General features: G+C 51.5%; 1 protein-coding gene across 1 annotated transcript; it reads right to left on the bottom strand.

Annotated features, from left to right (window-relative positions):
- Window positions 1-7,544: 7,544 nt before the first annotated feature.
- On the bottom strand, window positions 7,545-16,283 carry LOC112609227 (TBC1 domain family member 3B-like). The gene is made up of 13 exons (XM_025361747.1): window positions 16,212-16,283; window positions 15,967-16,049; window positions 14,636-14,675; window positions 14,069-14,149; window positions 13,512-13,619; window positions 13,073-13,182; window positions 11,795-11,843; window positions 11,150-11,270; window positions 10,347-10,441; window positions 9,897-9,962; window positions 9,327-9,426; window positions 8,804-8,956; window positions 7,545-7,834 (listed from the first exon to the last, which is right to left on the bottom strand). Exons 1-13 carry the CDS (start codon window positions 16,281-16,283, stop codon window positions 7,545-7,547), a joined length of 1,368 nt encoding a protein of 455 aa, XP_025217532.1.
- Between the last annotated feature and the right edge of the window lie 534 nt (window positions 16,284-16,817).

The raw sequence follows: 16,817 nt of genomic DNA, 5'->3' as shown, positions 1-16,817 counted from the left end.
TCCCAGCTAAATGGGAGGCTAAGGCAGGAGAATCGCTTGAACCTGGGAGGCAGAGGTTGTGGTGAGCCGAGATTACGCCTCTGCACTCCAGCCTGGGCGAGAAGAGCGAAACTCCATCTTCAAAAAAAAAAGTTTTTCCAATGTCAATAGTCATAAAAAAGTGGCTACATTCTGCACCTTTCTGTTCCATGTTACATGTTACCGCGAAATCTTTCTCAGAGAACTGAACTGTGTTTGGTAGAAATAGATACTTGTGGCCGTGCACAGTGGCTCACACCTGTAATCCCAGCACTTTGGGAGACCGAGTCAGGTGGATCATTTGAGGTCAGGAGTTCGAGATCAGCCAGACTAACATGGCAAAACCCCATCTTTACTAAAAATACAAAAATTAGCCAGGTGTGGTGGCGCATGCTTGTAATCCCAGCTACTTGGGAGGCTGAGGCAGGAGAATTGCTTGAACCTGGGAGGCAGAGGTTGCAGTGAGCCAAAACTCCGTCTCAAAAAAAAAAAAAAAGAAAGAAAGAAAGAAATAGATACCTGTGATCTAGAAATGATACGGAAGCAACAAGTTCCTACGAGGTGGTAGGCCCTGGGAAATGTGGATGATCTCCATTGTAAGCTACATACTCCATCACTAAGGCTACATTAAACTAAAAAGCGTTGTTTAAAGATCCAATTCCAAAAATAGTCAGTATGTTAAATCATCCTCCCAATGATTTAAATTACAGTATCTTACCCCAGTACAATTTGATGGCTCTGCATCACTTAGGTATTTGTCTTTCTGTTAAGTGAATGGTTATAAAGGAATTAAAATAAAATTTTACAGATGAGGGAAAAAAAATCTTTAGTTTCCTCCATATTCGTCTGCCAATAGAAACATATGGTCACATCTGAATTTTGTCCTTCAGTGTACTCATTCTTTTTAAGCACTATTTGCTCATAATGGGAAAAAGTATTTTTCCATTGAAAAATAACTTTTGGACCCAGTTTCTGGAGCAAATGCAAATAATTACACCAAACTCTGTGTACTGACCACTGAGATACTCAAGGATGAGACAGAGTTTTCCACCAGTCTGAAAGGCATATATTAAATCCACTTTACTTCCTCCAGAATATTCCGTTCTGTTTTTGTGAGAGCTCTGTCTTTGGCATTTCTTACTATCATTGCCTAAAGGAAAAGAGATAATCCATAAGAATAAAATAGTGAATACTTTCATTGTATAGTAACTGGAAAATCTATTTTGTGTTTTTCTTGCCAATATTGAACTATTAACATAGTTCCCACTAGAAAGTGAGATGGGGTAATGGAAAATGTTCATTTTATATATGCCTCTGAGCAGTTTGGATTTTTTGCAGTGAACATGTAAATGACTACCTAAAGAGACTTTTAAAAAAGAAATCTGTAATCAGATCAAGTTTATTCATATATTCACAAACTATTGAGTCTGCTATGCTCCAGGCTGTGCCAAGAAAGCGGAATAGAAGGAACGCCCTGTCCACAGGAGCCCAAAAGTCCACAGGAGCCCAAAGTCTCAGGGAAAAAAAGACAAGTCAATGTAGGTAAGCGCAGGATGGTAAGGGTAAACAGGGGAACTACTTCTAACCTAGCAAAAAGTCTTGCTTGAAACTTATTAAAATGAAATATGGCCTGGATGCGGTGGCTCATGTCTGTAATCCCAGCACTTAGGTGGGCAGAGGCAGGAGGATCGCTTGAGCCCAGGACTTCAAGATCTGCCTGGTAACAAGCGTGACTCCATTGTCCACACAAATGGTAAAAAAAAAAAAAAAAAAAAAAAGAATGAAAGAAAGAAAAAAAGAAACAAAGAAAGAAAGAAATGTAGAAGGTAAAAAAAAGAGGCATTCCAGTGCAAAAGAGGCTTGATAGAACAGGATATGTCTGGGGAATCTGCAAGTAGTTCAGTATGGTTAGAAGTAGTTAGAGATTAGGCTAGAGAAGTAGGTAGAGGCCAGGAAATGGAAGGTCTGGAAGAAGGAAGGTCTGGGTGAAATGAACAAACCTTTGGCTTTACAAAAGACACATCTAGCAGCAGTAGGGAGTATTAGGAAAGAAATGAGACTAGTTAGGAGACTAGTATAATAAACCAACTAAGAAGATCTATAAGAAAATGAAGGTAGAAAAAAATGAAAGGCTAAGAATGCATAATTTGCATTTGCTGACAAACTACATATGAGAGGAAATGGTGATCCCTTTATTTCTGCATAAGTAATAGGATAGATAATGGTGCCACTTAATATCGGCAAATGAAAGTGAAAAAGTTTTGGGAGAACGATGCTCTGTTTTAGACATGCCAGGTGTCAGTTCCCGGAAGTTCCCCCAATCGTACATCTCCATAAGTAACATGGAAAGCAAATACACAGGTTATTGGTTGCAATATTATCTGTGAAAGTGAAACACTGGAAACAGCCTAAATACTCAGACACAGGATATTGGCTGAAAACCTATGGAATCTACACAACATGTAACAAAGCTATAAAAATAAGAAAAATCTCTATAAAAACAAGATGCAAAAGAATATTTAAAAGTACAACAGCATGGATACTACACTATCTTTTGTACAAGAAAGGGGAAAAGAAAATATATAATACATATATAAAATATGTATCTGCTTATACCTGCAAAAACGAAGACAACTAAGATAAACTAAAAGCTAATGATAATGGAAGGGAAGGAGAAGAAATAAGACTTTTGAGTATGACTTCTGAGTAAAATGTTTTATCGTCCACTTTTTTCTTTCCTAAATCAAATATTACTGCAATTATAAAATGTAGATTTTTCTTTTTGAACCGTATTAATGTTTAATATATTCCAAAAATAAAATAAAATCAACAAGGATGAAGGGTGAGAAGTACAACTAAATACAGTAGGAATACATCAGTTTAATTGACTATTACACCAATAGCTTTACCACAGAAAGAGAAAGAGAAAAAATACATAAGAGAAAAAGATATATATATATTTTTTAGATGAAGTCTCACTCTGTCAACCAGGCTAGAGTGCAGTGGCATGGTCTTGGCTCACTGCAACCTCCGCCTCCCAGGTTCAAGTGATTCTCCTGCCTCAGCCTCCCAAGTAGCTGGGACTACAGGTGCTTGCCACCGCACCTGGCTAATTTTTGTATATTTAGTAGAGATAGGGTTTCACCATGTTGGCCAGGCTGGTTTCGAACTCTTGACCTCATGATCCACCCGCCTTGGCCTCCCAAAGTGCTGGGATTACAGGTGTGAGCCACTGTGCTTGGTGAGAAAAAGATGCTTAAGTAATTTTAGACTGCACGCCCTTAGTGGCCTATGTGTAAGCACACAAGAAATTGCAAAGAAATATTAAATCAAACTTAGTAGGTTTGTAGCTGGAAATACTATTGGTATTAAAATTTTCATTATGCATATACTGTACAACTGAACAAATGAGGGCATTCATTTATGTTGTTACCAGAGTTCTCACTGTAGAAAAAAAGGAGATCCAAATATGAACTGAAAGAAGAATGTGGCCAGCGCAGTGGCTCACGCCTGTAATCCCAGCACTTTGGGAGGCCGAGGCGGGTGGATCACAAGGTGAGGAGTTCAAGACCAGCCTGGCCAAGATGATGAAACCCCATGTCTACTAAAAATACAAAAATTAGCTGGGCATGGTGGCAGGCACCTGTAATCCCAGCTCCTCAGAAGGTGGAGGCAGAGACTTGCTTGAACCCGGGAGGTGGAGGCTGCAGTGATCCGAGATCACACCACTGCACTCCAGCTTGGGGGACAGATGGAGACTCCGTCTCAAAAATTAAAAAATAAAATAAATAAATAAATAAATAAATAAATAAAGAAGACGAATGCTATGGAATTGGGCTAGAACTAGGGCTAATAATACGAAGCACTTTGGGAAGCCAAGGCAGGCGGATTACCATGTTGGCCAGGAGTTTGAGACCAGCCTGCCCAACATGGTGAAACCTCATCTCTACTAAAAATACAAGAATCAGCCAGGTTTGGTGGTACACACCTGTCCTCCCAGTTACTCCAGAGGCTGAGGCACGAGAATCACTGAAACCCAGGAGGCCTAAGTTGCAGTGAACTGAGGCAGCCTGGTGAGTGAACCTCCAACTGAAAAAAAAAAAAAAAAATTAAAAAGGGGGTATAGGGCCAGGTGCAGTGGCTCATGCCTGTAATCTCAGCACTTTGGGAGGCCGAGGTGGCTGGATCACCGGGTCAAGAGATCGAGACCATTCTAGCCAACATGGTGAAACTTCATCTCTACTAAAAATACACATGCCTATGTGGCACATCCCTGTAGTCCCAGCTATTCTGGAGGCTGAGACAGGAGGATTGCTTGAACCCAGAAGGCAGAAGTTGCAGTGAGCTGAGATCACACCACTGCACTCCAGCCTGGCGACAAACAAGACTTCATCTCAAAAAAAAAAAAAAAAAAGTATACAAAATCTTTACAGAAGAATGACAACATAGAAAAAATACAGAAAAAAATAGAAAAGTCTCCATTTTATAATCACTATAGTAATATTTGATTTGGGCAAGAAGCAATCCAGATGAAACCATTAAGTAAAGATTATTATGGAACAGAATATTCACAATGTTTCTATCATTCCATAGATCACTTGTTCATTACAAAAGGAAAAAGAGGCCGGGAATGGAGGCTCACGTCTGTAATCCCAACACTTTGGGAGGCCAAGGAGGGTAGATCACCTGAGGTCAGGAGTTTGAGGCCAGCCTGGCCAACATGGCAAAACCCCATCTCTACTACAATTACAAAAATTAGGCAGGCATGGTAGCAGGCACCTGTAATTCCAGCTACTTGGGGTGCTGAGGCAGGAGAATTGCTTGAACCCAGGAGATGGAGGTTGCAGTGAGCCAAGATTGCGCCACTGCACTCCAGCCTGGGTGACAGACTGAGACTCCTTCTCAAAAAAAAAAAAAAAAAAAATTCCCTTACTGTTAAGACATATATAGAAGAAATTAGGGGTGAAGTGCTGTGAAATCTGCACTTAACTCTCAAATTGCACAGGAAGAAAATTTATTAGAGTTAAAAAACGTGAATATTCATAGATACACATATATGTGGGAACAGGTAGAAAGGGAGGGACACACAGACAAAGAAAATATGGCAAAATGGTAACAACTGGTGATCACTAACTATTGCAACTATTTGAAAAGTTTAAAAAATGTCAAAGGTGGCCGGGCGCGGTGGCTCAAGCCTGTAATCCCAGCACTTTGGGAGGCCGAGACGGGCGGATCACGAGGTCAGGAGATCGAGACCATCCTGGCTAACACGGTGAAACCCCGTCTCTACTAAAAAATACAAAAAACTAGCCGGGCGCGGTGGCGGGCGCCTGTAGTCCCAACTACTCGGGAGGCTGAGGCAGGAGAATGGCGTGAACCCGGGAGGCGGAGCTTGCAGTGAGCTGAGATCCGGCCACTGCACTCCAGCCTGGGCGGCAGAGCGAGACTCCGTCTCAAAAAAAAAAAAAAAAAAAAAAAAAAAAAAAAAAAAAAAAATGTCAAAGGTATATTACTTTTGAACTACTCAGGAGGTTTAAGTTTTTGAGTTTTTGAAATAAGCAATCCATCGTGAGGAAGTCTGAGAAGCCACAGACTGAGATAAGATGAAAAATAAGTAAAGTAGAATCACAGTAATAAAAGGAACAGAGTTTCAAAATGCTGTGGTCAGTAGCTTCAATGCAAAAGAAAGTTAAATTAAGGACGAACTCAGTAAAGATAACTGGATTCAGCAACTGGGAAGTCAGGGATGACCTAGGGTACGGAAGCCTCGCTCAAACAGCGGAGTTGGGCCACGTGCCGTGGCCCACATGTATAATCCAGCACTTCGGGAGACCGAGGTAGGTGGATCTCTTGAGGCCAGGAATTCAAGACCAGCCGAGCCAACATGGTGAAACTCCATCTCTATTAAAAATACAAAAATTAACCAGATACAGTGGCACGCCCCTGTAATCCCAGCTACTCAGGGGGCTGAGGCATGAGAACTGCTTGAACCTGGAAGGCAGAGACTGCAGTGAGCTGAGATAGGGCCACTGCACTCCAGCCTGGGTGATAGGGCAAGACTCTGTCTAAAAAAACAAAAAATAGGCCGGGTGTGGTGGCACATGCCTGTAATCCCAGCACTCTGGGAGGCCATCAGTGCCCTGGCACCATGGGCCTGTGATGAGAGTGCAGCCTGAGCGATCTACAAACTGCCTTCAGGGTCTCTCTTCCATTGTCCTGGTGAAGAGCACAGCCCTGATCCATGCAGGCCTCCTGACCCACACCCTCGTGTTCTCTCCCAAACACACTTTCTTATCTGTTCAATATGGACAGGCTGAGAAGGCTAGAACCTTCCCAAGTTTTTAAGTTCTGTTTCCCTTTTGATTATAAGTTCTGTCTCTAAATCATTCCTCTTTTCTTTCATTTTCCTAGAAACATTCAAGAGAATGAAGCTGCTCCTTCAATACTTTGCTTAGATATTTCTTCTGCCAAATTTCAGGCTCATCACTCGCAAGCTCTGCCTTCCAGAAAACACTAGGAGCACAATGCAGCCAAGTTCTTTGTCACTTTAAGACAAGTGTCACCTTTCCTCCAGTTTCCAATAACGTGTTCTTCATTGCCATCTGAGACTTCATCTGGATGATTTTTCCCTTCCATGTTTTTATTTTTTTAAGAGACTGGGTGTCCCTATGTTGGCCAGGTTGGTCTTGAAGTCTCATCCTCAAGCAATCCTGCCATTTCAGCCTCCCAAACTGCTTAGATTCCAGGCATGAGACACCATGCACGAGCCCCTCCATATGCTACCGACATTTTGTCCAGCTCTCGTCTTCTGAGCCCTCACCAGAGTCACCCTTAACCAAGAGTCACAGGGAGAAGACAGCCACCCACACGCCAAGAGACAGGCCTGCAACACAGCCTTCCTGCACCGCCTCAGAGGGACCCATCCTGCTTGATCTCGGACTCATGGCCTCCAGGACTGCGAGACAGTAAGATTCTGTTGCTGAGGGTGCCCAGTCTGTGGTCCTGTAAAACAGCCCTAGGAAACTAACGCAGCCTGTTAGCCCACAGATGGTGGAGAGATGGAACGTGCAATGGAGCTCCAGGCTGACTGTCTACAGCTCCCAAAGTGCACTATGGGACCCTCGGGTGGGTGTAGGTATGCAAGATAATTTTCGGTGGTGCAGGATGAATAATCCCAATTGACATAAAAATGTGTGTATCTTGCTGGGTAAATCAGAGGTCCTGACCTATTAGGAACCAGGCTACACAGCAGGAGGTGAGCAGTCAGCCAGTGAGCAAAGCTTCATCTGTAGAAACAGCTGCTTCCCATCCCTCGCATTACCCCATGAGCTCTGCCTCATGTGAGATGAGTGGATTAGATTCTCATCGGAGCATGAACCCTACTGTGAACTGCGCATGCCAGGGATCTAGACTGTGTGCTCCTTATGAGAACCTAATGCCTGATGATCTGTGACTGTCTCCCATCACCCCCAGATGGGACCATGTAGTTAAAGGAAAACAAGCTCAGGGCTCCCACTGATTCTATATTATGGTGAGNAGTTCCACTCCAGGAATCTCCAGGAACCCTGAGGTCTTCCCTGAGCCGGGGCCGGGCTGGGCACACCCCAAGTGCCCACAGGGTAGATGTCTTCCCGGACAGCCACACCAGGACAAGATGTGGAAGAAAGAGGTGCCCATGGTGGGGAAACTAGCCAAATGGGCCGCTGGAACCGGGCTGGTGGGCCTGGAGGGGCCTGCCTGTCCCCATTGCAGAGGGTCATCCTGCCATGTGAAGCCGGCACAGGCCTGGGTGTTGAGGACCCTTGCTCGGGTTTGGCTGAAAGGAAAACAGACGTGGTCAGCGTCTCTAATGAGCCCATGCAGGCCTTTCCTGGCTGGGCCCCACCTGCCTGGGTCTCTGGAGTCCTCGGGGTCTCTGTGTGGCCCCCGGGGCCTGACACTGAGGACACGCCTGTAGTCTGCTGATCCCAGAGGGAGGGGTGTGTGCCAACTGGCGTGGGGAAGCTGTCAGGGCATGACAGGTGGCTCCTGGCACTGCCCCCAGGGTTCGGACTGGCTGGGGGATTCCTACCACACACCCTTGTCCCAGGGCTGTTGGGCCAGGGATACAACCCCTAGTGAGAACTCAGGTGGGAGGGGACTTGGATGTCACCCAGCCCCTTGCAACCTCTCATGGGGAACCGTCTACGCAGTGGGTGATTGGGCCTTGACATGGGTCATCCTCTGCCCTCCTGGGCTGTCCAGTCCATGCCAGGACTGACCGTTCCCACATCTGGCTGAAATCTTGGCTCTGGGCCCGGGGTCCTGCCTGTGCCCTCTCCCTGAATGCTCTGGGGTCAGGGACACCCAATTCCCTTGTCTCCCTGGCTCAAGGCTGGTTGTCCCGGCAACCTTGGAGGAGAGTGCAGCAGTGAGGGGCCTCTGCTGCTCTCTGAGGCTGTGGGTGCTTGCAGGGAGGGGTGAGGTTCCCCACAAATGGGTCTGGCTCATCTAGTGCCCTAGAGGGTCCTATAAAGGGGAGACAGAGACACTGCGGATAGTAGGAGGGGGCTTGTTGGAGGGTCATGCCCACATCCTCCTCCTGCATGCACAACACATCCAGTACACACGCACTGAGCGCCTGCCCTGAGGACTGGTGGGCCTCCTGTACTTAGAGTCCAGGAGGAAGAGGAGAAAAAAAGGTGAAGAGGAAGGCCCAGGTAGTAGGGTTGCGGGTCTCGGGCACTCCCCTACTATTGACTGCCCCAGAGGGTGACATGGGAGGGGACATGGCACTGGAGCCCACCTGGGGGTGGCAGGTCCCCTTGCTTCCTCGTCAGTTTCTTCGTAGAGGTCCTAAGATGCTTGAGCACAGAGTCATCATCCAACTCCCAGGTATGGAAGAACTGGTTCCGAAACCGTGCCCACAGGCCAGACCTGGATGTCTTCATGAGGCGCTCTAGGGACAGGGTGGACATCAGGCCAGGAGAGTTCCCTGGGAGGGGGCACAGCTGATACCTCGTGGCCACTTCAGTCTCCCACTGGGCAGTGCTGGATCCTTTTGTGGCCACCCCAGGGGCCCAGAAGTGCACAAGAGCCTGTGGCTAGAGGGCCACCTGGGCAAGGAAGTGCTCACGACACTCCTGACTTTCATCTGGATCATGTGGGGGACGGGCTCGGTGTCTCAGTCCCCTGCCCAGCCCACCTGGCCAGACCTCCCTCCAGACCAGAACAGAGGATCATGAGGACAGTGTGAGGAAGCTGGCCTCTGGACAGTCTGGGTCTGACCCCAGGGCTTCCCAGGCCCCACTGGGCACATGTACACTTACTCCTCTGAACTTTAAAGACAATGCTTGTCATCGGCATCAACACTTGTTCTCCTTCCAGCAAATACACATCCCACAGGCGCAGGATGAGCCCAAGAGAGATCTGTGGGGACAGCAGGTGTGGGAGAACCTGGCCCTTCCAGGCCGGGGCTGGTGGCTCGAGCTGGGTCCATTGGGGCTTCAGTCCCCAGAGTCAGTGACCTTCGCCATGAGGGTCGCCTGAGCCCTCCAGGGCGCTGGGTCAGACAAGGTATTGCAGCTACTCATCAGGGGCACTCATTTGAGGGGGGATGTGGCTCCTGGAGAGAGGGGCTTGCCCAGGGCTTGAGGCTTCCCTGAGCCCTCTCAAGTCGGGTCCTGGCCCTGTCTGCCCATGAGACTGGGCCTGAGCCCCAGCCTTTGCCCTGGGATGACCCCTCTTGGGCAGAGGGTTTTGTTTGGGTGTCTTGTGGGGACCTCCTTGTGGGCAGAGCCTCCTGTGGGCTGTGGGTGAGCCAGACCCCCGGGCTGGGGAAGCAGGGCACTGCAGGGCAAGGAGGGTCCCTGAGCCAGGGTCTCCCTATGCCTTCTTACCCCGTCATTCAACATCTGGAGAAGCCAGCCTAACGAGGAATCCTGCGCGCAAAGACCTTCCTTGTCCTGACGGGAGGAACAGAGGTGCTCAGGACCCCCTGAGCTGCCCTAAAAACCTCCCTCTTCCAGGGCCTCTGAAGACCCTTCCCCTAGTGCAGAACAATGGGCGGTGTCCAGGGCTCCCCACAACACCGTCCCCTTCCCACACTCCCGGTGGACACACTGCCCTTTGCCCTGCTCTGCGGGAGCTGGGCCCCCATCCCTGTGCCTCTGTCTCCTCCAGGGCAGGAAAAGAATCCAACTCTCAGCCCATGGAGAACCCGACGTCCCAGGTCAGGCCCTGGCTGGACTCAGCCAATCACCAGCCCCACCAGGGGCTCCAGGCCCCGTTCCTCCAGCCCCACAAGAGGCAGGGCTTCTGGGGAAGAGCAGAGGGGACCATAAACTCACCAGATGCCACATGGTCTTGTGTTGTGACGTGGGGACCACATGCTCCTGATGGTCTTGGAGTCGCTGGACTGTCCCGCCATTTGAACTGTGGAATCCTGAGAAGCCCCAGCCCGTCATGAAATCAGAGCCTTCCCCCAAGATGTGGAGCCATCAGCTGGAAGAGCTGGGCAGCTGCAGAGGCCCCAAAACCGCAAGGCCTCCCGCCCTCCCATGTGATGACCTCACCATGCAGCCTTTGCCCTGGGGACGTGGGGCAGGAACATCCCCTGGAGCCTGGCTGCAGGTTTCCCTGGACGCCTCCTGGACCAGGGTGCAAAAAGGGCAAGCCTGACTTTGAGGCCACAAAAAGGTGGCCGGAACAGAGTGGGTGCTGGGCTTTCTGGTCATCTCCTGAGAGTGAGGTCGGGCCAGGGGACACGGGATGGGGAGATGCTGCCACCTGGGCTTGGTCGGCCCATTTGTGGGCACCAAGGGCAACTGGAGCCCGGGTAGCTGGAGGGCAGGAGGACTCTCAGAGAGGAGACAGTCAGCTGCACAGAGAGCCGGAGGGCGTGGCAGCAGGACACAGAGGGTGGCCACGGGGAGGATGAGATGCCCTCCGCTGATGGGGATGAAAGGCGTCTGACTTGGGCTTTGGGGGTCAGCCACGAACTCCCATGGGACCCTCAGCAGAGACATCCTAAAGGCTCCCAACAAGCTGGCAACACAAGGAAGGTGCCTTGGCTGAAAGCTGAGATCATCTGGCCAGGGTGGCTGCCCCCGGGACTCACTGCATGAAGTCTTGGGGGCAGCTGTCCACCTACCCTGCAGGGAGTGCCTCTCACTGGCCAGCAGCTGCACCAGTGCCCAGAATGCATCCTCTTCAGGCAGATACAGGAGGAACAAGGCCGCGATGGGGCTCAGGTCCCTGCAGTAACCCACCTCCTGCAAGAGCCAGAGTCACCGTGAAAGGACATCACCTGGGAGGACTGAGGTCACCTGGGAGGACTCATGTCATTGGAGAGGGCAGAGGTGACTGGGGAGGCTTCCTCTGAAGAAGAGGCTTCCTCAGGGTGCGAATTCATTTCATGACAAGAGCCAAGTCCATCAGGCACTTCAGCACCTTGTCCAAAATGTCTCCTGATGGCACCGTCCTGCGTGTGACTCTGCCAAGCTCCTGGGCTTTGGGGCAGCCCCAGGAGGAGGGCGTCATTTCTGGTTCTGAGAAGTGGTGGTCAGGCCCAGGTGACACCAGGAGTCCAGGCCCTGACTCCTTTGTGTCTCAGCTTGACCCCTTGAGGCCACGCCCTTGCTTGGAGGTTAATGCCAGCAGTGAACTGGAGTCCTACATCCTATATCCTGGTGGCTCACAAATACTAACTTTAAAAGAAGCGACAGCATCCCACCAGAGACCCACTCCTGTGAACAGGGAAATACTGCCCGGGAACGTCACTGCCGGGAATACTCACCGGGTTATACTCCGAATATGCCAGGAGGATGTAGAATAGTTCCCGCTGCCTAGGAGACAGAGAAAGGGGGCTTTTGTTTGTTTTGTGCAGATGCCGTTGGTTTCACTTTGTCCACAAAGCCTAACAACAAACCCCGTTTCAGGTTCAGATGATTCACCAGATAAGCAGTGAGCTCTTCAGGTCCCTTGAGGAAATGTTTCAGGAAAATCCACATCTGTGACATGCGGATAGCCCAGTTGTACAGTGACTTGCCTGATCCTTTTCACTCTGAATGATTTTTTTTTTTTCAGTTTGCACACACGCCAGTTCAGTCTTTGGATGTACAGTTCCTCCGTGGTTCTAAACCAATGGGCAGAGTCTCCCGGCCACCGCTTCAGCCCCTCCTGGAGTGACTCCTTCATCTTCCAAGTCTCCAGGGTGGCCCCTATGCAACCGGCCTCTCCCCGATCTGTCAGCACCTAGCAACCCAGACTGCTTCTCAGTCCCTATGGTTTGGCCTTTTCCAGAATGACCCAGGAATGGGAATCCTACGTGGTAGCTTATTGTGTCTGGCTCCTTTCCCTCAGCAAAATGCATGTAGGATCCACCCACGTTCATCCAGCCATCACTGGCTCGTTCCCTTTTCTCACTGGGTCTTCCGTTTGGAGGGAGGACCAGCCTTGCTCTCCCCATTCCCGTGTTGAAGGCCATCTCCGAAGTCTCCGTGTATGAGTGACGATGAATTAAGTAGTGAACATCTTATGTGGATGTCAGTTTTCAAATCAGTGGGTTCAATATCTGAGACACTTTGGGGACACGTGGTTGAAGTCCATTGAGCTTTGTGAGTCACTGCCCAACTGGCTGCCAAAGTGGCTGTGCCATGTCACGTTCCCAGCAGACAAGGATGACAGTTTCCAGGACCCCTAATTGCCCCAGCATTTGGTGATGTCAGTGTTACCTCGGGAGGCTCTAGGGCCCTCTGTCCTGCCACCCTCCCGTGAGTCCTACCGTGGGTCCCCGTGGGTCAGGGAGAGCACTTTCACCATTGTGCATGATTTTGTTTGCTGCCTTCTGTCTCCTCAGGATCCTCCTGGGTTCTGGCCCCACGTGTTCCAGTCTGGCCCAGGGCTTGGAATCAGGGAGGTGCTTATTTCATGGTGCCAGCTGTTCCCTGGGCCAGGAGAGCTCTTGGCAGCTCTGTCATCCCTCCTAGGTGACCCTGGCTTCTGCTCCGGGGAAGCCCCCATCCCTTTCATTCACTCCATGTCTGCTGTGATCCTGTAGCTCCCATAGGCTTACTTGGCTCCGTAGCGATCCCTGAACAAGATGTGAGTCCTTAGTGATGCCCTCACGTCCTGGTCAATCTGGTGGATGTGTTCAGATGACCTCTTGCCCATCTCCTTCATGACCTGTAGGGCAGGGCCAAAAGGAGGAAGCAGCCTCAGAACAGAGGGAAGACTCCCTGCCCCAAATGGCAGTCGGCCCACAGTCAGCACTCCGGGAAGGAAGGAAAGCAGGAAGGTTTCCTTGTGCACAAAGCTGCTTTTTGGCTGGTTACTAAAGCCAGGGAGGGTCACCGGAGCCGAGTTTGTCTGTGGTGACTATGTCGCCGTCCGTGCCCAGGATGTGCATCTGACCATCCCACCCACCCCCCAGCCTGGGCTTGATGCTCCCTCCAGCTGGAGACCTGGGCTCCGGACACAGCCTGTCCTGTTTGTTGTGCTCTGCCTGAGCATACCTTGTATGTTCTGGGGTTTTTCGACTTGACTTCCTGTATGTTCAGCAGGACTGACCACACTTGGCGCCGGATATTCATGGGAATGCCCTTATATACTCGATCTATCAGCTGTGGGCAGAAAACAACCTGGTGTCACAGGCCACGGGGCGACCCCAGTGAGGACCAGAGCCCGAGGATTCTGGAAATGGTTGGTTTTGATGCCGTGATTCCTCGTTAGAGGTGACATTAAGCTGGGACACAGTCTCCATTCCCAGGATTGAAAAAGTGGATGGACGCTCAGAGTCGGGACTCTGATCTGAACATTTTCCTTCCTTTGGGTCACCAGGGCATCTCTAGCCTTGAGCTCCGGGTGGTCCCAGCCCTAGATTCAGATTCCCTCCCAGCAAGGTGACGCTTGCACGAATAGGCAGGCAAACCACCGACCAGGCCTGCAGTCCTCTGGGTGAGGACAGTGTGCCACCCACCCTCTGAGAGCCTGACGGTGCCAGGTCACAGCCATGGGTGCCCGTCCCCTGTCTCTGCAGAGAGTGGTTCCCGGGGCCTCTCCCTCCAATTACCTTTTTACTATTCTTATATGTCTCCCACTGTCCCAGCATTTCCATCCACTTGCTCTTTCGTGTTATCTCCCGTCGCATTTGCTGTCAAATGAGAAATGTCAAATGAGGAATGTTGGCGTTAGGGGAGCTGCCAGGCTTCCCAGAGCCGCCCGTGAATGCTGGGTCTTGGGCTCTGGAGCCCTGGTGGACCCAGCTGGAGGGAACCAGGGAAGGGCAGACCCAAAGGGCTGAGAGCCTTTGAGCAAATGAGCGCCAGTGGGCTGACTTTGGGACCCCGGGACGTGCCATCCTCAGGCCACAGACACACCAGTCTTAGGTCAGGTCTCAGCCTCTGGGTGGGGTCCTGGCCACCCCCAGGCCACAACTGTGGTTCTCATTTTGGAATGTTATCAAACTGCCCAAGTTACCGCAACTTGGGGTCAGATCCAGCAGGGACTGCTGCCCCTCCCAGTGATAGCGTGTTGCCCTCACCGGCCACCACCCCGGCCAGCGGCCTCCTCTGCCTCACCGACCACTCGCCCAGTCCCCACGCCCCTGAACCAGCCCCTCCATGCATCAAGTTCTTACCTTCACCTCCCGAGCAGTGGCAGGAGGCAGCTCTGTCTCACTGTAAGACAACCCAGGCAGAACTGAGGACCTGCACAGGGCCTGGAGCTGCCCCAGACTGGGAGCCAACCCCCAGAAAGGATAGGCTCTGTCCCTATCCAGCTCAGGGCTCAGCCCAGGAGAAGACACAGGGAAGGGAGGACAACGGCCTTCCTGTGGGGCTGACTCCCAAGAGGGCCAGGAGCTGGGAGGAGAAGGAGTGCGGGGCCAGTCTGCCTGGGGTTACTGGGGCCCCTGGCGTGGGGGGCGGTCAGGCTGCACAATGGGGCTGCCTGTCCTGGACTGGAGGTGGTGCTTTCTGCTGGAGCTGAGAAAGGTCAGGCCTGAGATGGGATGGGGGCCGCCCAGGGTAGGCGACTGGGCCCTCACAGGAGTCCGTCAGGGAGTGACTGCATCACCCCACCGGGGTCAAGGGAGCCTGCCCTGAGACCTGCCCGGTGTACTCCTGGTGCACCAGGGGCCCATCCCACTTGACAGCCCCAAGGCCCTTGCAAGTTCTGACCTCCCAGCATCCACCTGCCTCTCCCTGCACCTGACCCACACACCCTGCGTTTCAGAAGTGGCACAGCTCATCAGCTCCCACCCACCCTACCTACCCCGGGATCCTCTGTCTCTCCATCCTATGATCCCTAAGGGATGGGCTCCTGGCTGGGCTCCTCTTACCTGGCCCCAGATCCCTTCTCAGCACCAGACCCAGGGTCTTTAGCCACAACCCCTGCTGCCTCCCTGGCCTTAACATGAGATGCCCAGAACGGGGCCCTGCCCGTCTTCTCCCCCATTCCCCTAGGGCCACAGCCCCCACTGTCTCCATGCCTTTCGATCTTCCCGATGGGGACAGTGAGGGCTGTAGCTCTAGGGAAATGAGGGAGGACAGGGGCAGGTGGGCCCTCAGAGACCTGCTGGACAACAGCCCTGAGGCTGGCCCAGGCGTCCCCTCACCCTGTGGCCACAACCCTTGGATCTCACTGGGGTTGTCTCCAAGTAGAGAGAGCCAGACCCTCAGGCTGCCCCGCTCCTCTTGTGCTAACTTGTGGACAGAACTGCTGAGAGTCCAGGGGCCTGACCTAGCCCAGTCTCCATTCCCACCCGCTCCCTAGATGGGCCCCGCACCTCTGGCCTAACAGCAACCTCGGGCTGGACCTGCAGGGGAGCCAGGGAGGAGTTCTGACCCTGGAAAGGAGGTTGACCCGACCTGGTGAGACAGTCCTGCCTCAGAAAGGCCTTTCTAAAAGCAAACCCATCCCTGAGCTGAGACAGGTGCTTCAGGGGTGAGGGGAGCACAGAGGACTCACTGCACAATCCCAAAGCGATCAATGTTGTTGTAGATTCGAACAGGCTTAGGCCCCATGTCCTCTAGCAGCCCAGCTCGGTGTCCCTGTAACCCAGAGGGAGGCTTGGTGAGGGATCCAAGGTAAAGAGTGCAAGGGCCTGGAAGTAGTGGCCACCCGTGCCCACCCTGTGCTCCTAGGGAGCCCAGGACCCTTTGACCAGGGTGCACTGGAAGAGGCCTCCCTCCAAGGAGCAGACCGACCTGTACCTTCTCATAGTTCATAATGATGTTATATCGTTCCTGTGTCCGCAAACTATCTGCATCCTCTGCGATTTCCATCCTGTGAGCCAAAAATCATCTAAAAGTTACATTGTACCCGAGAGCTTCAGAGAAAACCTGAACCGCTCCCACCGGGCTCCCAGATGCTGGCTGGCTGTGTAACCCCCATTCCACCACCATCCCCAGGTAAAAAAAAAAAAAAAAAGGGGGGGGCCAGACTCAGTGGCCCACACCTGCATGAGTCTCTGGAGTCTCAAGCCCCAAGCAGGGGTGGGCATCATCCCAAGGACTTGAGGACAGTGCGACCTGGACAGAGAGTCCAGTTGTCCCCAAATGCCATGAAATGGGGACACACCTGCCCCAGCAGGTTGAATCGTGTCCACCTGCCAAGGGTGAAGGGCCGATGGTGGGCTATTCCAGGGATGTGGAGGCAGACTGGGGTCAGCGATCAGAGGTCTCTGTACAGTTGGCCTCCTGTGATGCTCAGGGACCACAGAGATGCCCAGTTTCCTACAGGGAAAAAGAACTCTCCTGACTGCTGTGTTCTACTCCACTCATCACTTCGGCTCCCGTGGCCCTTCAGTCTGAACTGTG

This window comes from Theropithecus gelada, chromosome 16 (genome assembly GCF_003255815.1).
Source record: "Theropithecus gelada isolate Dixy chromosome 16, Tgel_1.0, whole genome shotgun sequence".
Taxonomy (NCBI): Eukaryota; Metazoa; Chordata; class Mammalia; order Primates; family Cercopithecidae; genus Theropithecus; species Theropithecus gelada.
The sequence above is the reverse complement of the archived record's forward strand: the minus strand, read 5'-3'. Positions and strand labels throughout refer to the sequence as shown.